This window comes from Rana temporaria, chromosome 3, assembly GCF_905171775.1.
Source record: "Rana temporaria chromosome 3, aRanTem1.1, whole genome shotgun sequence".
Taxonomy (NCBI): domain Eukaryota; kingdom Metazoa; phylum Chordata; class Amphibia; order Anura; family Ranidae; genus Rana; species Rana temporaria.
The window spans coordinates 285,284,096-285,307,708 of NC_053491.1; the positions used below are offsets into that span (position 1 = coordinate 285,284,096).

Consider the following 23,613-nt stretch of genomic DNA (forward strand, 5'->3'; position numbering starts at 1 on the left):
CATCGGTTAAAAACCCACGCATGCTCGGACTAAATTAGGGGACGGGAGCGCTCGTTCTTGTAAAACTAGCGTTCCTTATGAAGATAGCACATTCATCACGCTGTAACAGACAGAAAAGCGCGAAATGTTTTTTACTAACACAAAATCAGCTAAAGCAGCCCCAAGGGTGGCGCCATTGAATTTGAACTTCCCCTTTATAGTGCCGTCGTACGTGGTTTACGTGTCCGCGTTCTGACACGATCTTTTTTTAACCGATGGTGTGTAGGCGCGACTGACCATCAGTCAGCTTCATCGGTTATCCGATGGAAAAATCCATCAGACCGTTCTCATCGGATGGACCGATCGTGTGTACGCGGCCTAACAGATGATCTAAACCTTTGTCAAAACGAAATACTTAAAGTAAAGGTAAACCCTAACTAAAGGGCATTTAGAGGCTAATTTACTAAAGGCAAATAGACTGTGCACTTTGCAAACTGCAGTTGCCCTCCGCAATTGCTGTTGCTTCTGAGCTTAGTAAATGAGGTAAGGCATCACTTCACTGCAAAGTGTACCCAATCACGTGCAAGGAAAATAAAAAGTAAAAACAGCATTTTGCTTGCACAGAATTGGATGATGGAAGTCAGCATAGCTTCTGTTCATCTACTTAGCTCTGGAGCAAAGTGCACAATCTTGTTTACCTGTAGTAAATCAACCCCTTAGTGGGCTGAAGCACTGTGTATGATAAACACAAGCATTTTTTTTTTTTTAATATATAAAATGATTGTTTTCACCAGGTATTATTTTAATGAAAGCTGCTGATGTAAAAAAAAAAAAAAGACTTTTGAAATTACATTAACATGTTAAAGCTTATATAAAATGTTACTGAATGTGTTTACATTCATTATACTTTAATAATTAGTTTAAATTCACATAATTTTAGTGTTTATTTAATTTCTAATATATTTTAATGTTCTAATTAAGCTATTCATAGATTGTCGCTTTGATCCATCAAAAAGATCTTCATCTACATTGCCCTGATTACTAGAACTTAAACATATTCACTTATACACAAGTATTGTCAATGCATAAAAAGCATCCCATGATTAATAATTTTTATTTGTATAGTGTAAAAACAAAAAAGATAAAGTAAACACATTGGTGGTTATTTACAAAAGGCAAATCCACTTTGCACTACAAGTGCAAACTGCAAACTACAAATGCAAAGTGCACTTGAAATTGCACTGAAAGTGCACTTGGAAGTGCAGTCGCTGTAAATCTGAGGGATTGATCTGAAGTGAGGGGAAGCTCTGCTGATTTTATTATCCAATCATGTACAAGCTAAAATGCTGTTTATTATTTTCCTTCCATGTCCCCCTCAGATCTACAGCGACTGTACTTTCAAGTGCACTTTCAGTGCAATGTCAAGTGTAGTTTGCCTTTTGTAAATAACCCCCAATGTGTATCTGATGCTTTCACTTCTATAATTTTTCCCTTTTGTACTAGCTCATAAGTGCCTTATGCTGAACAAATAAGCTCTCTAGCAGCATGGCATGCTATAAATGATATTGGGTCTGAGATCAAAATTAACATTTCTGTCTTTGCAGATGACACCAAGCTATGCAGTGGAATAACGTCCTTGCAGGATGTCGCCAATTTACAAGCCGACTTCAATGCTCTGTCTAATTGGGCGACTGAGTGGCAGATGAGGTTTAATGTTGATAAATGTAAAGTTATGCACTTGGGGGCTAAGAATATGCATGCATCATACATACTAGGGGGAGTACAACTGGGGGGATCTGTAGTGGAGAAGGATCTGGGGGTTTTAGTTGATCATAAGCTCAATAATGGCATGCAATGCCAAGCTGCGGTTTCCAAAGCGAGCAAAGTCCTTTCTTGTATTAAGAGAGGTATGAACTCCAGAGACAGAGATATAATTTTGCCCCTGTACAAATCATTAGTAAGACCTCATCTGGAATATGCAGTTCAGTTTTGGGCACCAGTTCTCAAAAAGGATATCGGAGAACTGGAGAAAGTGCAGAGAAGAGCAACCAAACTGAGAAGAGGCATGGAGGAGCTCAGCTATGAGGAAAGATTAGAGAAACTAAATTTATTCACTCTTGAGAAGAGGAGAATTAGGGGGGATATGATCCACATGTACACATATATAAGAGGTCCATACAGTGGACTTGGTGTTGAGTTATTCACTTTACGGTCAACACTGAGGACAAGGGGGCACGCTTTACGTCTAGAGGAAAAGAGATTTCACCTCCAAATACGGAAAGGTTTTTTCACAGTAAGAGCTGTGAACATGTGGAACAGACTCCCTCCAGAGGTGGTTCTGGCCAGCTCAGTAGATTGCTTTAAGAAAGGCCTGGATACTTTCCTAAATGTACAGAATATAACTGAGTACTAAGATTTGTAGGTAAAGTTGATCCAGGGTAAATCCGATTGCCTCTCAGGGGATCAGGAAGGAATTTTTTCCCCTGCTGTAGCAAATTGGATCATGCTCTGCTGGGGTTTTTTGCCTTCCTCTGGATCAACTGTGGGTATGAAGTTGGGTGTATGGGATTGTACTGTGTTTTTTATTTTGTTTGTTTATTTTTTGTGGTTGAACTGAATGGACTTGTGTCTTTTTTCAACCTAACTATGTAACTATGTAACTATGGCATCATTTGTGTTTAGTCAAAATCCAGGGTCAGCATGCACTTCCTATGCTGAGACTCTAAGACATGCCACAATGTAAATCCTGGTGCCTTTGTAGTTTTTGGCTCTGTTTCTAAATGTATGACACTGAACAGCCCTCTGCTGCAGCCTCTTACTTTGTAACCTGCTACAAAGTTACAACGTTACAGTCGTTGAACAAGTGATCCCTGGGGAAGAATAGATTGGGAAAATTGCCTACAACATAATGATGACACAATTTCAGACTAGGCAACGTCACCTGGCTGGAGCTTAAAGGGGGTAAAAAAACAAACAAACATGTCTATACTTACCTACTTTCTATGGAGTCACAGAGAGCGGGCAAAAAAATACTCTTTTCGGGTGCCCCGTCAGCGCTCCTGGCCCCTCCTTTCTGGCCAGTGCCCCCATGGGAAGCCGCTCGCACCTGAGTCCCTCTGCTGCGTCCATTAACAGACAGCAGGACTCGCCCTCGCCCCCTGGTCACTTGCTTTGATTGACAGAAATGACTCCCAGTGCCCCAGCAATGCCAGTGAGACCTGGAAGTGAGGGGAGAAAAGATCTGCAGAAGTGCACAGCACTGGATCGAATGAGGGTCTCAGGTAAGTAAAGGGGGGCTAAGGGGGCGATGCTGACACCTAAACAATTTTTACCTTGATGCATTCCTTGCATTGAGGTATTTATATTTATATATATTATATATATTATATATATATATATATATATATATATATATATATATATATATATATATATATTTAAAGCAGAGACCTTAGAAAATAAATGGGTTTTGCTATTTTTTTATGTCACACAATATACTGTACATAACCCAATTGATTAGTAAATTGATACCAAATATGTCACTCTTTAAAATTGCCCAGCGGCAGCGGCAAAAAGAACTTAAAAAAAGAACTTACGTTTTACTATCCATATGCGATGATTTAAAAGCCTTTACAAGTTACCACTTATTTACAGAAGAGATCTAGTGCTAGAATTACTGACCGTGATCTGACGTTCGCGCAGATCCCTCATATATGTGCGAGACAATCGCTGTTTGCGTGTGTTTGCCTTTGTGCGCTAGCATGGGGGGCTATTTTTTAAATAAATATATATATATATATATATATATATATATATATATATATATATATACACTGTATAAATAAATACATATATAAAAAAATGTGTTGCGCCTAATACAAATAATTAGTGTAACAAAAAGATAACAGTGAGTCCATAAGTCACCAATATGACATAAAATATCTGAACAGGTTTCTTGATCGCTGAATCACTAACAAAATCCTCTACCTCGTGATAAACCACCACCAATTTAAGGATGTGCTCTTACCAGAGAGCATTGACCACCTATTACGGGGGTCAAAGAAGGCTCTTGTATCTCAACTGCTATATCACTATTTGTTAGTCAGCATATGGAAGATGGGGGAGATCATTCCAGGCAGCCAGTAGGGAAATCACAAATCCACTTATTCAAAGTGGACGCAACAAATGGCATACTACAGCCATTCTGATTGCATTTACAAGAGAGCCAACCACTTGTCAAATGACATACTAGGTACGTGATTTGGAGGCAAGAGATTATAGTATTAAACCCTCACCATGTTTAGGTTTAACACATTGAGGGCATTCACTTGTGAACTATTTGTTTAAATCCCTGGTGCCCATACTAACATTTATAGGTAAAGTTGATCCAGCGCAAATCCGATTTCCTCTCGGGGGATCAGGAAGGAATTTTTTCCCCTGCTGTAGAAAATTGGATCATGCTCTGCTGGGGTTTTTCGTCTTCCTCTGGATCAACTGTGGGTACAGTATAGAATTGGGTATATGGGATTGTATGATATTTTTTTTTTTATCTATTGTTATGGTTGAACTAGATGGACTTGTGTCTTTTTTCAACCTGACTAACTATGTAACTTGCAGCCCATTTGGTATATGATGTGCAGGCCTCGGACCTCAGCTATTTGTAGTGGGAACATTGATTAGGGTAACATCATTGATCTCTACTAGCCTCATGTAACATGTTTACGGTTTAATTTTGCCTTCTGCAGCATATCCCCAGCCAGAATGTAGCATTTCCACACTCTGACTCTCATTTCCTCTATTAGGTCTGCTAGTTTGTAGGGAGTTATTCAAGCTGCAGAGTTTTCTATCTATACACTATACACACACACACACACACACACACACACACACACACACACAGTGGACAGTGATTAAAGCCCAACACAAACTCTGGGAACATTTTAAATAATACATTGCAGTGTGGCTGTGTCCTCACTCCAAAGGGTTAATTGTTCATTTTGTCTAAGGGAGAGAAGAAACACTGTTACGTATCTGATCCCTCACTCTCCTATGGAGGTGTGCTTGGCCACACTCTGGCATTGGACTGTACCTCTGCACCTTTATGTCTACTGCAGGGTTATGGACCCTGCTTTGGTAATAATGATGTCAGGATCCTAGACGGCTGGAGCACAAGAAAGAAGATGCTATGGGGACTGGACTAGCAGTAGGGTGGATGAAGTAAATAAATTGTCCTTTGCTGTTTCCCTAGACCTAAATGAGCAATTAACCTCTACAGTGTGGGAGTTAAATGAGCTGCTAAACGTGCTTAAAAATAACTGAGGGTTTAATATCACTTTAAGAACTGCATTTTAATACATCTAGCATAATATAATACAAGAGGCCATCCGTTGTCCGCTTCTACACTGAAGCTGGCGCTGGAAGCTGGTCATGTGACTGGACAGAAGCAACTTTAGAATGAGTATGACAGGGTAGATAGAATAGGCTTAGAATGGAGGTGGGGGTAGATTTAGCTTAGTTAGGTTTTGACTTGCCTTCCACTTTAAGGTAGAACTCCAGTTACCCTCCAAACCTTAAGGATCCATTAAAAAACTCTATACATACCATTTTCCTGGAGTCTTTCGGCCAGTCCAGTCATGTCATTGATTCTTCCCCTTCATCCTTTGACAATAATGAAGGCCAGTACTTCCTCCTGTGCTCACATAATGACATGAGTACCACTCATTCCAGGGGTCCTATGAGCCCAGGCTGCATAATGATATACCCCAGGGGGTGTTTCTGTAACAGCCTGGACTCATAGGAAGGGGGTTGGATGAAGACATCATTCAACCCACAAGATAAATGCTGTTATTTAAGGTGCAAGGCAGAAGTAAAAAAAAGCTGGATTTTTTCTTTAACCTTTCAAGATGAATATGTGTTTTTCAAAGTAACAATGAAGAAACACGTATTAACAGAATGTGAAAAAGGCAGAATGTAGAAGCCCTTTATTGTTAACCTGCTGTCAGAAAGCAACATTCCCTCAACCTGGTCGTTGTGTTAATTCTATCTGTGACTTTCATTTTGAAAAGCAATTATCCCACAATGGTAACGATGACAACTTTTGAATGCAAAGTTCAACGCCTACAAAGTTTTATTTTTGCATTTTTTTTCTCGAACGCAAATGACATCTGTCTCTAGTGTGTTGAAGATGGCATTTATCTGGCACATAATAGTTCTCTTCCAACATTAAACAGTATCAAAAGAGTAGATTGAATTAGACCTTATTTAAAATTCACAGCTCAGGAGAAAATTTCCAAAATGTCAAAGGAAAAGTTAATATCGGAGTCACCTTGGTGCTATCCATACAACAAAATGGAGAAGTTCCCTAAAATTCCTTCAACACAAAGTGCTTATTTTATTAACCTAGAATTTTACTAAAACTTATAATGGGAGACCAGAGAATTAATATACAAAGGATAAGAAGTTCAAACGTAGTGGGGTAGATTCAGAAAGCAATTACGCCTGCGTATCCATAGAGCGCCGGCGTATCTACTTCCTGTATTCAGAAAGCTTGATACGCTGACTGTAGCCTAAGATACCACTGGCATAAGGCTCTTATGCCGTCGTATCTTAGGGTGCATTCTGACGCTGGCCGCTAGGTGGCGCAACCGTAGTTGTCAGCGTAGAGTAAGCAAATTGCATACTCACGCCGATTCACAAACGTACGTGCGGCCGACGCTCGTTTTTTACGTCGTTTGCGTATGTCGTTTTCGCCGTAAGGCTGCTCCTGCTATTAGGAGGCACAGCCAATGGTAAGTATGGACGTCGTTCCCGCGTTGCGATATTAAAATGTTGTGTTGTTTGCGTAACTCGTTCGTGAATGGCGCTGGACGCCATTTACGTTCCCGTCGAAGCCAATGACGTCATTGCGACGTCATTTACCACAATGCACGTCGGGAAATTTTCCCGACGGAGCATGCGCAGTACGTTCGGCGCGGGAACGCGCCTAATTTAAATGATCCACGCCCCCTACGGGATCATTTAAATTACGCGCGCTTACGCCGGCCCCTTTTACGATATGCCGCCGCAAATTACGGAGCAAATGCTTCGTGAATGAAGCATAGCTCCAGTAATTTGAGGCGGTGTATCGTAAAAAAGATTCGCTGCGCCGCCGTATCAGTGCGCGCTCCTACCTGAATCTGGGCCAGTGTATTCACAATGAATACATGTAAAGCCCTGTACACACGGGCCAGAATCTTGTCAGGAAAAATCTTTTTTTTTTTTCCTGACGAGATTCTTGGCAAGAATCTCTTGCCGCCCAAGTGCACAGACACTCCTATCAAAAAAAAAGTGGTTCTTTTGGAAGGCAAGAATGTGGTGATGTCATCGCGTACGACGAGCATGCGACATTCGATGCCGTCGCTGCCATCTTGCCGCACCCTACCTATGCCTAGGAAGCTACCGCGCATGCGTCAAAGTCATTTCGAGGATGCACGGGTTTCCACAGCGACAGGTAAGTATACACACTCTCGGGTTTCTCGGAAGGAAAACGGCAGAGAATCCCACAACGAGAAAATAGAGAGCAGGTTCTCTATTTTTCTTGTCTAGATTCTGGGCAGTTTTCTTGTCCCTTGTCGGTTTACTCGGCAAGAAAGCTCTGCCAGCAGTTTTCTTGCTGGTTCTTGCCGAGTATACCGAGCAGGTGTACGAGGCTTTAAAGTTATATCAGGTCCAGCTTTCATTTCCTTTAGATGCTTTTTGTTGACTGTGCAGTCAAGGAACATTGGGGATTATTTACGAAAGACAAATCCACTTTGCACTACAAGTGCACTTGGAAGTGTAATCGCTATAGATCTGAGGGGGAGGGGGACATGCAAGGAAAATTAAAAACAGCATTTTCGTTTGCACATAATGGGATGATAAAATCAGCAGAGCTTCCCCTCATTTCAGAGCTTCCCCACAGATCTACAGTGATCTAAAGCGACTGCACTTCCAAGTGTACTTGTTGTGCAGAGTGGGTTTGCCTTTAGTAAATCAACCCCATTGTGTAACATTTGCACAGATACAACTGAAGGGGAAAAAAATAAATACATTTAATGGTATATTTTACATGCCAAAAGACATCATATCAAAAGGTAATTATTAACCACTTAAGACCCGGACCAATATGCAGGTAAAGGACCAGGCCCCTTTTTGCGATTCGGCACTGCATCGCTTTAACTGACAATTGCGCGGTCGTGCGACATGGCTCCCAAACAAAATTGGCGTCCTTTTTTTCCACAAATAGGGCTGTCTTTTGGTGGTATTTGATCACCTCTGCGTTTTTTTTTTTTTTTGCGCTATAAACAAAAATAGAGCAACAATTTTGAAAACAATTCAATATTTTTTTCCCCTCAGTTTAGGCCGATACATATTCTTCTACATATTTTTGATAAAAAAATTGCATTTATCGATTGGTTTGCGCAAAATTTATAGCGTTTACAAAATAGGGGATAGTTTTATTGCATTTTTATTAATATTTTTTTTTTACTACTAATGGCGGCGATCAGCATGTTTTTTTCGTGACTGTGACATTATGGCGGACACATCGGACAATTTTGACACATTTTTGGGACCATTGTCATTTCCACAGCAAAAAATGCTCTAAAAATGCATTGTTTACTGTGAAAATGACAATTGCAGTTTGGGAGTTAACCACTAGGGGGGCGCTGAAGGGGTTAAGTGTGACCTCATATGTGTTTCTAACTGTAGGGGGCGGGGCTGGACGTGTGACATCATTGATCGCCTTTCCCTATATCAGGGAACAGACGATCAATGACAGCGCCACTGTGAAGAACGGGGAAGGTGTGTTTACATACACCTCTCCCTGTTCTTCAGCTCCAGGGACCGATCGCGGGACTCCGGCGCCGATCGGATCCGCGGGTCCCACGGCCGCGGTCACGGAGCTTCGGACCGGGTGACAGGCGCGCACCCGCGACCCACGGCTGGGCATTAAACAATCCTGTACAGGTATGTGATTGTGCCCAGCCGTGCCATTCTGCCGACGTATATCGGCGTTAGGCGGTCCTTAAGTGGTTAATGTTTACATAAATAAATATTTAAATTATCACACCTAACTAGTACCCAGCTAGTAACCATCCACATAAGTGTACATGTTCTAAGTGCTCATAACACTCCCACTGCTGTGCATTGCACATATGTGCTGAAAAGTGTTGTAAGGTGTATCCCAGTGTTTACTTTTTTCAAACCTTATTGAACTTGACAATGTCTTAACTCTACGATGTGATGTGCTGAAGCATATCCCAATGAGCTGTATAAAAATGCCACCTGCACTACTCTCTTTCAGTTCACACCAACAGAAAAGGTCATTTTCCTTATATCCTACTCTTTTTCAGCGCACACCAATGTGTGCTGAAAAAGAGTAGGATTTAAGGCAAATTACCTCTTCTGTTTATATTGCAATGGGGAAAAAATCTCAACAAAGCCAACTGTGCTAGTCTGAATGAGCACTTATTGTTATCACTGGAATGACTTTGAATCAAAGCCAATGAAAATGAAGGCCAATGTTCCCTAATTTCAGCACCACTCTCTTTAAATCCACAATAGCCTCACTCATGAAGAACCATGTGATTAGACAATATATTTCCAACTAAAAGCAAAATCAGAATGCCTGCTGGATATAGCTGCAAGGGATTATGTAAAATGTTTTAATAACATGTATGTTAAGTGGACTTTCATAATGTAATGACAACGTTTCCCAATTTGCATTGTTGCCTGGTGGTGCTCTTTGAACTTAACGTTCATAACAATGAAGCAACAAAGACATTAGTATCATGTGAGTTAACCTTGGTGTTACAATAGACGTCAGAACTCTCTGCAGTAACTGATATGCTCCGTTTTATTCTCTTTTAGTACATCTGAAGAATAATCGGGAATATCAGTACCTTTGACACAAAGTTGCTTCCAACTTGTTCATAGATCTGAACAACAGTTATGAAAAGTGTTATTTGCACATAGCTTTACTTACTTGATTTGAAAAGCCTCTAACTACTTGTCGTTGCTTTAGATTTGTCTCTCCATCAAGGTTAGCAGTTTCGATGTGGCAGATCCCATTCTGATCGGAGGAATAGAGAAGCAGTATGTCCGCTGGGATGATCTCATTACAAAACAGCTTGACAAAGTCTCCAACACGTACATCCTTCCAACACTTATCAACAAAGCTTCTTTCATCCCTAAATAATATAGAAAAGATTTGGGTTTAAGATAATAGGTCTTTTTTTTTTTACAATATACACAGGTAAATAAAATACATTTGAGATAAAAAAAAAACAGTATGAACGTTTTCCTCTAAAACAAACAAAAACAATACTTGATGTGATTTCCCTTTTAAATAAACCTATGCTAAAAAAAAAACTGGGGACTGCCATTACGGATTTACCATATCTTTATGAAAATGATAGTTACCAGGCTATCCTGTTGAACTAATGGCTTCAGTTATTTTTGAGGGCTGTCCACTGGAACACGCTTTGTCAGTTCTAACTTCACTTGCTGTGTACTTGTTTGAGAGTGCAATTGAGTAGAACGGCTTTTCTTTCAGGCAACTGGCTATTTTAAATAAAGGTCAACTATGGCATTTCAGGTGACACAAAGTGGATATTTTTTTCCTGAAGCAGTTTGGATGCCAGTGAATGTATGCATGTGTGTCTATATATGTATATATATATATAGACACATATATACACACAAACATACATACACACACATAGGGCCAGATTCACAAATGAGATATGACGGCGTTTCTCCTGATACGCCGTCGTATCTCTGTTTCTATCTATGCGACTGATTCATAGAATCAGTTATGCATAGATATCCCTAAGATCCGACAGGTGTAATTGTTTTACACTCTCGGATCTTAGGATGCAGTACCGCGGCCACCGCTGGGGGGAGTTTGCGTCGTAAACCAGCGTCGGGTATGCAAATTTTTTTTTGTGCCCTAACTTTAGTCAGCAAGTGTATTGCTGTCTAAAGTATGGCCATCGTTCCCGCATCGAAATTCAAAATTTAACGTCGTTTGCGTAAGCCGTCCGGGAATACAGAAGTACGCTACGCGCGACGCAGTTCAAAAAATGACGTCACGGCGCGCAAAGCATGGCGGGAGTTAAGAAACGGAGCATGCGCATTAGGTCCGGCGCGGGAGCGCGCCTAATTTAAATGGTACACGCCCATTTAAATTGGCCCGCCTTGCGCCGGAGGCCGCCGGCGTAGTTTTCATCGCAAGTGCTTGGTGATTCAGGCACTTGCGATGAAAAATTGCGGCGGTGTAACGCATCTAGGATACGTTACCCCGCCGCGATTCTACACGAATTTGGCCCAAAGCGACTTTTAACTTAAGATGTGAATTTACTGAATTTAAAGAATTTATATATATCATTTTGTGTATACGCACAGCTATGTGTGGGTAAAAAGCATGCATAAGGATCGCAGGCAAAATTTAAATAAAAAATTCACATTTAGGCTGCTAAAGAAATTACTTAAAAAAAATACTTTGGATATTGTGGGTGCTTTAGAGCAGAAATAGGGAAAATAATAATGATTTTTTTTTTCCCATAATGGTCACTTACATTGTTCCGTTGGCTTAAAATTCAAGTACCGTATCTATCAGCGTATAACACGCACAGGCGTTTAACACGCACCCTAACTTTATGAGTGAAGTTTCAGGAAAAAATATTACCACAGCCTTCTGCGTATAACACGCAGGCACAGTTTACCCTCTATTTTCAGGGTAAAAAAGTGAGTGTTATACGCCAATAAATACAGTACCTTTAAATGATGAACACATTATAACTTCATAAATTCACTCACCAATACTCGAATAAATATATAGTTCATTGTAATTAAAAATTACCTCTAATTGACATTTAGACATGCTAACTTCATAAGGATGATAGACTACATCTTTCAAAGTTCAATTCTAATCAAAACTCTGGAAAGGGGATGGTTTAGAACCACTGCCAGGTTTTTATTGCTGTGTACCCTCATTGTCTATGTGGTCATTGGGAAAAGGAAGTGAGCAAAATGCTTCATTAAAAAAATATGGCATTTTTGTATTTTAATTGTTTTATTTATTTCAGGTACTTATATAGCGCTGTCAAAATACACAGCGTTTCACATATATTATACATTCACTTCAGTACCTGCCTCAAGTTTACAATTTAAAGTCCCTAATTCACATTCATGCATACTAGGGTCAATTTCGACTGGAACCAATGATCCTACCAGCATGTCTTTAGATTGTGGGAGGAAACCCATGGTGGTACAGGGAGAACATGCAAACTCCAGGCAGGTAGTGCCATGGTTGGGATTTGAACTCATGACCCTTGTGCTGCTAGGAATAAGTACTAACCACTTAGCCACTGTGCTGCCTATGACATAGATTCTTAAATTTTTTGAACTCTCATTGAAGCTCTATTTATATCCTAAAAAAATTAGAAACACATTCCTGCTATATAATTATAGGTGTGACATAAGCAGCAGCAGTGTAGAAAATGAATTACATTTAATTTGATCCCATAATTAGTTTTACTACTATTATTTGGGAATTTCCCACAGTTATATTTCCTGTTCACATTTGTTCTTAAACTCCCATGCGAGTGTCATGTTAGCAAACAAGCAAGAATTTGGCAAATATGAACTATATACAAAGTTGGATATGAAATAAAGATAAAGATCAGTTCATGGCGTTTTCATCCAGTAAATCATAAAGTACCGGTCACTTTACAAGGTATCTGAGTTTATTGCGTGAAACCGGTTAAACATTTCAAGTTTTCCAAGCCTGAACACAAAATCCAAAATTAAAAACCCCTTTAAACTCTTTATCACTATAACAAGACTAGGACAAGAAAATGTGTATCCATTATGATAGTTCTCTGTATAACCTAAGCTTTCTGCATTCCCATTAACATATACTTCCCTTTCCTTTGTTGACAATTTTGTTGAGCGCTGGGAGTCAAAGAATACCTAATACTTGTGAGTATGGTGGAGTATGGTTCTCTCTCTAAGTGACAGTGCTAATCCAAATCAATCCATAGCCCGAATTAAGCTATGATTCTAGCAACTTGTAAATTAAGCTGTGAATTAACTGAATTTTGCATGGTCCTGCTGACACCATCTAGCTTGGCAATCTTTAGTTGAGCAATCAAAGGATTTGCGTGAAAGAATCTGAATCAGTAACTGCAGTCAATCAGATACAATGAGCTTGCAACAGGAGATTAATCCATGCACACAGTTAAGCATGGAGAGGGGCATCTATGGGAATATTTATGAGTATGGTCAGCTTTACACTAGACATGTGCAGTGCCAAAAAATGTGTTAGTTTTTGTTTCATTCATTTATTTTCTTTTTTCGGATCATTCGTTATGATCGCAATTCGTAAATTCGTAAATTAGAGAATTAAAGAATCTTAAAATTAGAAGAAAATCCAAAGATTCATAAAAAGAACTAACTAATAATAACTAACTATTAAATTATAGGTATTTCCTTTCAAATTTGTAACAAATACAAATTTATCTGAAAGAACGAATGCTGCATCTAAACAATTGGAACAGAACAAATTAATAATAAATAATAATAATTTTTTTTTGTTTATTATTATTTTTATTTATTATTATTAATTTGTTACGTTCCATTCGTTTAGATACGGCATTCGTTATTTTGGATAATTCGTAACATCAGATAAATTTGTATTCGTTACGTTCACTAAAAGCCAAACTTGAAAGGAAATTCCAATACCTATAATTTAATAGTTAGTAATAGTCAAGATTTTATTACGGTAGTTAGTTATTTCAAATTTTCAAAATTTCGGGTTTTCGTATTTTAGAGCTTCTCAATTTCCAAATTGACGAAAATTCTGAAAAATTCATTAATTTGGTTATTTTCAAATTAACGAATTTGTCTAAATAATCAAAAACTAATTCGGAATGAGTTGCATATGTATTTTACACTGGGTTTTTCTTTTTGCTCCTGGCAGCTGTATGGCAGTTTAAGAAAGCAAGGGCAATGCACAGGTCAACATTAAAGCTGGGTTTAAAAAAATCAAACTGATTTAAAAAGTAATTGACATATATTTTACCACAATTTTTAGGACAGCAGTTCACATGCTAACTACACGCAATGATTGATGTACTATTAGGCACCTTAGGCCTGTGATAAAATATTCAACCATACTAAGTTTCTTTGGTGTTGAAGCAGCTCTGAATACCCTTGCAAGCTCTAGGTGTTTCCAAAGGCCATATATACATGCATCAATAAAGAGCAGAAACAGAGCATATTGGAAAGTGCAGGTAAAACCAAGTTGTTTTAACTGGACCATCCTGTGCACTGTGTTTATGCCTTTTTGTCCTTTGGCAAGAAGAATTAAGGACAGAGGTGGCATTTCCCAGTATATTTATAGGCCAAATATGTTTTACATCATCAATAAAAATACAGTCCTCTCATATAAGCCTATTTACACTTTGTCACAATATCCTAAAACAAGTTAGGACCAGTAAAACAAGGAAATGTTCTATGTAAAAGAGGTGATCTTGGCAGAGTGGGGTGTTGCTTTGAGTGTTAAAGGCTGTGTGCCTACTGACTTCAATGGTAGAAATCTGGCCTAAATACATGTAAAGATTGTAAGCAACTAAAACAGGGGTCATTTCCTTTGTTACTGCACAAACATAAAAGCAACTAACCATTAAAAAATATGCAAATAAACAATCCTAGGTTTAAATGGTATGATGGAAAAAATAGATTTTATAAGGGATTTAATGTATGTCAAAACCCAATAGCAAAAATCTCCTATGAGCTTTAACATGTTAAAGATTAACTGAAATCTTGAAGCTATACCCAAACTGACAGGAAGAGTGCAAATGTCTGTTATTGCTTGTGGTCCCTCTGCAGCTGGTATTTTCTTCAATACTGACTAGTAATGAGCATAGAAAGGCTCAAACCAGTATCCGATTGAATGTGTGCAAACCCACCAAGAAGCGATCACCTGTATGGGCAAATCATGGATGACAGGGCATATCCCACACCCCACAGCTGCAAATATACAATGGGCGCATATACAATCTGTTACAAGATTGGGGAATGCCCCCAGATGATTGGTCAGTACAGGAGAAAGATTCCTGGCAGGCTCACATATATATCGCTACCCCCGCAGGAGCCACTGGTGAATAAGGGATCCCCCATCTTGCACAGCCAGGGACGCAGATTTTTCCACAGCACTCTTAAGTCAGAAAACAGTCCTTGCAGCATTGTGTTTATGTTTTTATTAGGGATATTGAACTTGGATGGGGATAGGAGCATTATGGGATACCCACTATGAGGCGTTCTCACACAGCAGATCTAAAGCTATGAGGCACCCTAAAATAAAAGAAAGGGCTCTGCTTTTAGGAGAACATCAAGATAAATTGGATGTAAAATTTTCAGACTACTGCAAAAATTATACATGAAACGGTTTTATTTTGTTTTAGAAAGGGTGGAGCGAAATTAGAACATCTGTTTTTTATTGCTGTCTGTGTCCCCATTAGATGACCCTCTATTTGTCCCAATGACTGTTATCAATGAAAGGAAAGAAAATCTAAAATTTTGAGTGTTTACCATAACAGGAATAGAGAAATCTTCTTTGGGGGACCCTTGTGACTACCAGGCATTTTTCCCACTTTTATCTCTCACTTCCTAGCGTGCCTATGGGACAGGACAAGAAGCAAAGTCTCCCCAATGGGACACAGATCGCAAAAAAACTGACAGGGGCTATAACCAACCATTTACTCCATCCAAAATGAAAAAAATGTTGCCTCCAACTCTACTTTATGCACAAGTAATTCACATTTTTTAATTTTCACATGCAAGAATCACTGATGTCACCATAAGGAAACCTGTCATGTCATGCAGTCCATGCATAAAGATGGGGCTTCTGAAAAAACAAAAAACATTGTTTCGGGAGTGGCCTCTTTGTGCAACAAGGTGAATGTTGGCCCTAAGACCCCTTTCACACTGGGGCCGTGTTCGCGGTAAATCGCTGCTCATTTTAGTGGTGCATAACTGTAGGTATGGAGTTGGGGGTATGGGATTGTACTGTGTTTTTTATTTTGTTTGTTTATCTATTTTTTGTGGTTGGACTGGATAGACTTGTGTCTTTTTTCAACCTAACTAGCTATGTAACTATGTAACTATGTAACTATTACGGCTGCTTAAACACAATTTTTTGGCCACTAGCGCTTTTAACCTCAATAAGGGGGTTAAAAACTCCCATGTTGCAGCACTTCCAAAGTGTTTTTCAGGCACTTCGGAAGGGCTACCCATTCATTACAATGGGCAGGGACATTTTGGGAGTGTTGTATATAGCGCATCCAACCCGCCCCAAAGATGCTGCTTGCAGGACTTTTCTGAATGTCCTGCAAGTGCACTGCCCGAGTGTGAAAGCACCCATTGCAGAGAATGGGAGGCAGTTTTCAGGCGCTTTACAGGCGCTATTTCTAGTGCTAAACTGCCTGAAAACTGCCTCAGTGTGAGTGGGGTATAAAGATTGCCATGGTGCAGGGTCTAGGGAACCGCCGGGTCTTCACTTGAGCACTCTGCGAGGGATGATGGGTTTGTTGCATGCGATTTCCAGGTTGCAGCCCTTTGTTGCACTTGGTATGGCAATAGATGATAGGAGGCAGAAACAAAGCATACTATAAATCCAGCCGATAGGATTATGGTCAAAAAGGCAAAAAGCCAGGGCAGACGGATAACAAGAATCATCAAGAAATAGACAAAAGGTCATGGCAGGTGGATAACCTGGAGAAACAAGCAAGCATCATAAATGGGTATTACAACTGGCACAGAAATCATAGGTACAGAAGCCTGGGAACAAATCCTCAGTGAGCAGATAAGTAACAGATAGGTCCTCAGAGGAAGTGTTCAGCACTGGCAGCGCTTTTCTCTAGGAACTAGAGGGAGTGGGAGAACATCTGGGGATTTAGAAATCTGTTGCACATATCAACAAGGATCAAGTATGAGATCTAGGTACAAAATAGCATACTGGATTCTGCAAAGACTCAGCTGCAACATGAACAGCTGTGGACAGAGGCAAGGATTTGTTCTGAAGACAGCGAGCTGTGACAAACGATAAGAATTTACCACACAGGCTGGGAAGTCTATGTTTAATAACAAGCAATTCATACAGTCAAAGCCTCACTATTTCTCTGCAGAAAAGCTGTAAATGGCCGAGTTCTCAGTCAATGGGAACGGGAAATGTGAGACTCATTTATAACAAAGTATTTATAGGCGCATACGGAGTATCTACCTACATTATAGGACTCTATTACAAAATAAATAAAACTAATCATATGTTTTAGTTATATTGTCAGTTCAGCAAATTAGAGAATTTGATTTAATTTGCTTTAACGCCTACATTGTGGTGGAATTGGGTATTTATATGTAAATGATACATTTACAGTGATTACTAATTTGATTGCATCTTGTAAATGGGTTTAAAGCATCATATAATGCATTCATCTGTTTCACAAATAAAGAAGTACATTATAAATTTGATAAATACCTATAATTTGTAAAACAATAGAAGACCGGAAAATAGGCTTTTGGAGTACTTTATATGCATGCTTTACAGACTGATAAAACAGAACAGATTAAACTTAAAGATTACATTTTACACAGGGAGCAGTTACAATGCATAAACGTTTTAATGTATAAAGAGGCTGACTGACACACGGTTTGTTCCCTTTCGAGCCTCTCCCTTTTATTTTTGAACCTGCCCTAGAAGTAGAAATGAGATATGGTAAATGCATTATTGGAATTTAAGCACAAACACTTTTTTTGTGTTTATGTACTTTCTAGGTGTTATGTTCTCATGCCATGTAGGATTATGTTCTGATTGCATGGATTACATTGCAGATTATTAGACCTCTTAAAGGGGTGTTCCACTTATTTTTAATGTTTATTAAAAGTCAGCAGCTACAAAAAGTGTAGCTGCTGGCTTTTAATAAACATACACTTACCTGCTCCACTGTCCAGCGCCACGCCGCACGGAGCTCCGCTCCTCCCCCCCTCAACGCCGGTGTCTCCATCCTAACTGTGGGAACCCGGCCGTGACAGCTTTCCGGTTCACGGTCAGGCACTCACAGTGCATGCACGAGCGGCGCTGCGCCATGTGATTGGACAGGCGATCGCCTGGGACCTGTCACGTGTCCCAGGCAATCGCCTACAGGGAGGGGCTGCCAAAAAGCGATTAGACTATTGCCTTTGCAGCCCCTCGGCGGAAGGAGGAAGTGGGACAGGAAATCCCACTCCTCCTGAAGCCCCCACTCCCCCCCCAAAAAAATTACATGCCAAATGTGGCATGTAAGGGGGCGAGGAGTGGATTAAGTGGAAGTTTCACTTTTGGGTGGAACTCCGCTTTAACTTCCTGAGGAAAAATGCATGTAGGCAAATGGCATATTCCTGCCATGCTCTCAGTCATGTTAGACCATGAAAAAAAAAACACAAAAAAAAAACAATGGTTTATCCCACAAGTGTGTTTTTTCTTTACATAGATATTTTTTCAAAATGACAAAAGCTACAATTTATTGTTTTGATAAAATAACGTTGATAGTTAAATACTGTAGTACAGATCTTTTTATAGAGGTCTATACATCAGAGCAAAAAAAGGAAACTGGAAAAGGAAAGAGGATTTATTTATTTTAAATGAGGGACATTTGGAAGCTGTGCAGCATAGTGGTACCATCTATTGTACTTGTCAGGCTTGTCAGGTCAGCCAGAGCATCTAAGCTATAGTATTAAGTGAACTCCTTTAGGGTATGTTCTAAAGAAGCAGAATAACATTTTATTGCTGACTATTTAGCACAGTTCTGGTTTCCAGGGATAAATGGTCTTGCACGTAAAATGCATTAAACAACCAATAAAAAACAAAACTTTTCTAAAAGAGGCATGTCCAAAGTCCGGCCCACGGGGCAATCCCATTTGGGATTCGAACGGCCCGGCTGGTAATGTATAGCTTCTGTGGCCCCCAATGAAACGCTAAGCGCCAAGGGCCACGAAAGATATACATGTTGGCTGCCTTAAAGGGGGCAGGGAGGAGCTAAGATGGGTGCTTTACATATAGATGAATTTCCTGTTTACTTGGTGGCCTCTGTAATAGGAAGTCCCATCTCCTGTGCTGCCATTGGACAACTGTTCTGTCCACCATAGGAGGTGGGACTTTGTATTAAAGAGGCTGCGGAGAAAACTGATTTTGCTGTATGTAATCTGTTAGCGCTCGTCCCGCCCCCTCCCTGTCCCATTCAAGGTTGCAGATGGGCATCAATCAGGCTGCACTGATGGCAATGGTGAGTCTGAATTCCTGGTAATGGGGGTGCTGCATTCCTGGCAATGGTAGGGCATGGCAATGGTAAGGCTGCATTCATGGCAATGGTGGGTCTGAATTCATGGCAACAGTGGGTCTGCATTTATGGCAACATTGGGTCTGCATTCATGGCAACGGTGGGTCTGCATTCATGGCAACAGTGGGTCTGCATTCATGGCAACGGTGGGTGTGCAATCATGGCAACGGTGGGTGTGCATTCATGGCAACGGTGGGTCTGTATTCATGGCAATGGTGGATCTGCAGATGGGCACTGACCCTTACTTTGCTTCACAGTTCTTTATTTAAAATTGTATTTTTTTCCTGAAACTTCCCTCTTAAAGTGAAGGTGCATGTTATATGCCGATAAATACAGTATAGCCAAATAACACACCCAAGCTCATCTCTTTACCCCACACAGCCACAAAGGCAAGAGAATTCTTCTTGCTTAGGCAGTGTATATGTGCATGGACGAACATACTTAGACCGAGTTTTAATGGTTCAAAGAATGTCAGGCAAAATGATTGGCCCTCACGCACGTTCACTTCATCAAATCTAGCCCACTTTCAAAAAAGTTTGGACACCCCTGTTCTAAAATGTAATGCCCAACAACATAAAAAAACAAGATGCGAATTTAGTCCTTGTGAAGACTACAGCCACAAGAGCATGAACAACATTGCAGCTTTTACAAATCACATGGTTTGAAGCTGTATGAATATTAGAAGTGACAATAAAACACAATCAAAGCTTAACAGAAAGTTTTTCTTATATTTTCTTTTATTCTGAACATGCGCAGGGTTCTTAGCATACACACGAACATGTTTCTCGTCGAAAACCAGCCCGACGAGGAACACAACGAGGAAATTGAGACTCCCGTCGAGGAAAAAGAGAACTTGTTCCTCGACAGTTTTCTCGATGAAAAACATACACACGACCTTTTTCCTCTGCAAAAAAGCTCTGCCACCAAGTTTCTTGATGGATTCTGTTGAGGAAAACGGTTGTGTGTACGAGGCCTAAGAGACTAAAAGATTGAACACACAAGGCTGACAAGGAGAGAAGAAATGCATAAACTAGGCAGTAAACTTAAAACGGTGAAAAGGCAAACAATACACAAAGGTAACCTAGACTAATGCACAAAGTACAGCAACTGACTATGAAACAAACTGACAACATGAAACGCAGAAACTAAATGCCAAAGGCTAATACAAAACAGTCTGAATAAGCACAAAACAGGTTGACTGAAAGAAAGGGATAAGATAGGAGTAATGTGAAACTACAGGTTCAGATAGGAACAGGAGAAGGAGCAAAGCAGTATCATGAGGACTAGAGAAATATACACTATGGGGGTTATTTACGAAAGGTAAATCCACTTTGCACTACAAGTGCAAAGTGCACGTGAAGTTGCACTGAAAGTGAACTTGGAAGTACAGTCACTGTACATCTGAGAGGTAGATCTGAAATGAGGGGAAGCTCTGCTGATTTTATTATCCAATCATGTGCAAGTTAAAATGCTGTTTTTTTTTTTTTTTCCTTGCATGTCCCCCTCGGATCTACAGCGATTGCACTTCTAAGTGCACTTTCAGTGCTATTTCAAGAGCACTTTGCACTTATAGTTTGCACTTGTAGTGCAAAGTCCATTTGCCTTTAGTAAATAACCCCCTATATAGTCTCTGGCAGCTGCACACAACTGTGGAAGTTAGACAAACAATTCAAAAACTGTAAAACAATGGACACACAGCAGATAAGGTACTAAACAATGCTGCAACATAGAAAACATAGCTTAGGCAAGTTGATTAAAAACAGAACTCCAGATGAACTCGGAATTCAATTTCGGGTACACTGTTCACTGTACAAGCAAGCAGGAATTATTTAAAAAAAGTCTTATTTTGTACTGCATTTGATCATGTTTTATGAATCTGCATCATGTGCAATATTGGATTGTAGCAGGAAGTTTTATAGGTCACTGGGCCGGTGTCTTCATTGCGTGCGTCACGGAGAAAGCTGAGATTAGATAAATAGAATAGATACATTTAGGGTGTGGAAATGTGTTCCTACTAGCAGGGAAGAAAAGAAACTTCAGATGACAAGAAATACCTGCACAAGCTAATAATTATAATTGTTAAAACATAATACTAGATTAAGATAAAAGCCTCAATATTTGGGAAAAAAAGTTGTTGTAAGTTTTAAAATGTAAAAATCCTGTCTTAAACGCGACATAAGAAGATACCTCCCACTAGTAATTATTCCAGAAAACCTCTTCTATACTCCACTAGCTTTTTTTTTTTTTTTTTTTTTTTTTTTACGGGGGCCCGAGATTCCATGATTTCATTGATACACATTGGGGTTGATTTACTAAAGCTGGAGAGTGCAAAATCAGGCTCACTTCTACGTAGAAACAAACCAGCGTCCATGTTTTATTGCCAAAGCTTAATTGAACAAGCTGAGCTTAGAAGCTGATTGGTTATCAATGCAGAACTGAGCCTGATTTTGCACTCTCCAGCTTTAGTAAATAAACCCCATTGTCTACTGCCGTTCCATTGTCCTTTAAGCTTGGTTCACACTGGTGCATTGCAGAAACCACAGCGATTTCTGTGCGGGTTCGGTCTGAACCCCCATGCGATCCGATTCCAGTGTAGACAAAAAAAAGGTTCCGGCACCCTTTTGGTGCAAATGCGATTTTAGCCATACAAACTGTATGGCTGAATTTGCACTGCACAGACATCGCATGTAATGTGATGCACAGGCATGCGGTAAAGATCACATGCAATGTCTGGCATTGCTCCAATGTGAACTCAGCCTTAAAGTATATGTGAACCCTTACCTTCTACAACCCATTCAGTTTAAAATAGAAATAAAATGTTCTCAGCTGCAAAAAGTAGGGGGTGGAGAAGCAGCAGTGCACAGATCTTCCCAGTGAATGGCTCTGCAGGAAGGGTGTGTCAGTATAAGCCTGATCATTGGAGGACAGGCAGGCTGTTCTCCCAGCACAGGCAGAAAACTGACCACGCTGAAATGGATGTGCTCTCATGCTCAGTTTGAAATAGGAAAGCCAGGGGCCTGGCAGGATCAGTAGTTATTTCACACAAAGGAAGACATAAAAGATACCTTCTAACACAAGTTCATGGTACAACAGACACATATCAGGAATAAGAAATATTGGGCTGACATATTCTTATGATTACCCTTCCAGGCTACTGAGACAGTTTTATTAGACAAAGTAATAAAAGTGTTTAGCCATTAAGGTAGGAAGAAATCAAGCCCCAGTCACAAAATTAACTAAAAATTAAAGCAGAGTTCCACCCTAAAGTGGAACTTCCGCTTATTTGTCTCCTCCCCCCACTCTGATGCCACATTTGACACCTTTCGGTGGGGAGGAGGCGGATACCTGACAGGTATCCTGTCCCCACTTTGGGAGTTCAAGATAGCATTACGTCAGCAGCTTGGCACCCTCCTACACCCCCGCTGCCAGGCCAGTAGGATAGCACAGCGGTGCCTTGCGCATGCGCAGTAGGGGCCCGGTGTGAAGCCGTAATGCTACATTGCCGGCTTCCCTTACCCGTAATGGTGGCGGCAGCACATCACTGGACTCCAATATGTGTAGCTGCTGGCTTTAAATTTTAGCAGGGGTGGGCGGACCTCCTCTTTTACTAAATAATAATAAGCTGTACTATCCCATGTGCTATTCTCTTTGCAAACATTAACAGGTCTAGCTGTTCTACTCCCAATCTTTGGTTCATGTTTAAACCTGAACTGTACAAATGACAACTGAAAATGCATAGGTTTCCTAAAGAACACATTCTGGTTGCTATGGACAAAAATACTTAGTCATATTTGGAGACTAATGTGTGCAAAAAAATGCAAAAAAAAAAAAAAACATATCATACAGTAGATTCAAATATGCATACACATTTCATACATCAGCCCACCATTGGTTTGGTTCAGCATCAGCAAGTCATGATTAGCAAAATCCACAAGTGTTTCGAACCCAACATTCAATTCTGTAGTTTCTGTAGTGACCTTTTTTTTTTTTAACAAAACATCCCCTCCAAGTATACTACAGTTTATATACCTTGCAAGCATTTTATTCTAAGAATACAAATATAAATACCATTCGTAGCATTTGACATGGTCATTAATCTTGCAAACATTTTAGCAAATGTTAGATATATCCCTGGGCGTGTTCTGCATTAAGTTCCTATGGCTGCAAGGAAGTGAATGACTCTTCACCCGCAAAAACAAAGATTATCATAGATAGCTTTTAATGTCTCACTTGTTTG

At 40.0% G+C, this 23,613-nt stretch overlaps 1 protein-coding gene across 1 annotated transcript in view; it reads right to left on the minus strand.

The window, feature by feature from the left end:
• Positions 1–23,613, minus strand: part of ATP10B (ATPase phospholipid transporting 10B (putative)) — a 154,776-nt gene that overhangs the window by 87,602 nt on the left and 43,561 nt on the right. Inside the window, exon 2 of the mRNA XM_040344724.1 lies at positions 9,983–10,187. Within this exon, the coding sequence (XP_040200658.1) occupies positions 9,983–10,187 (205 nt within the window). The remainder of the gene's footprint in view (positions 1–9,982; positions 10,188–23,613) is intronic.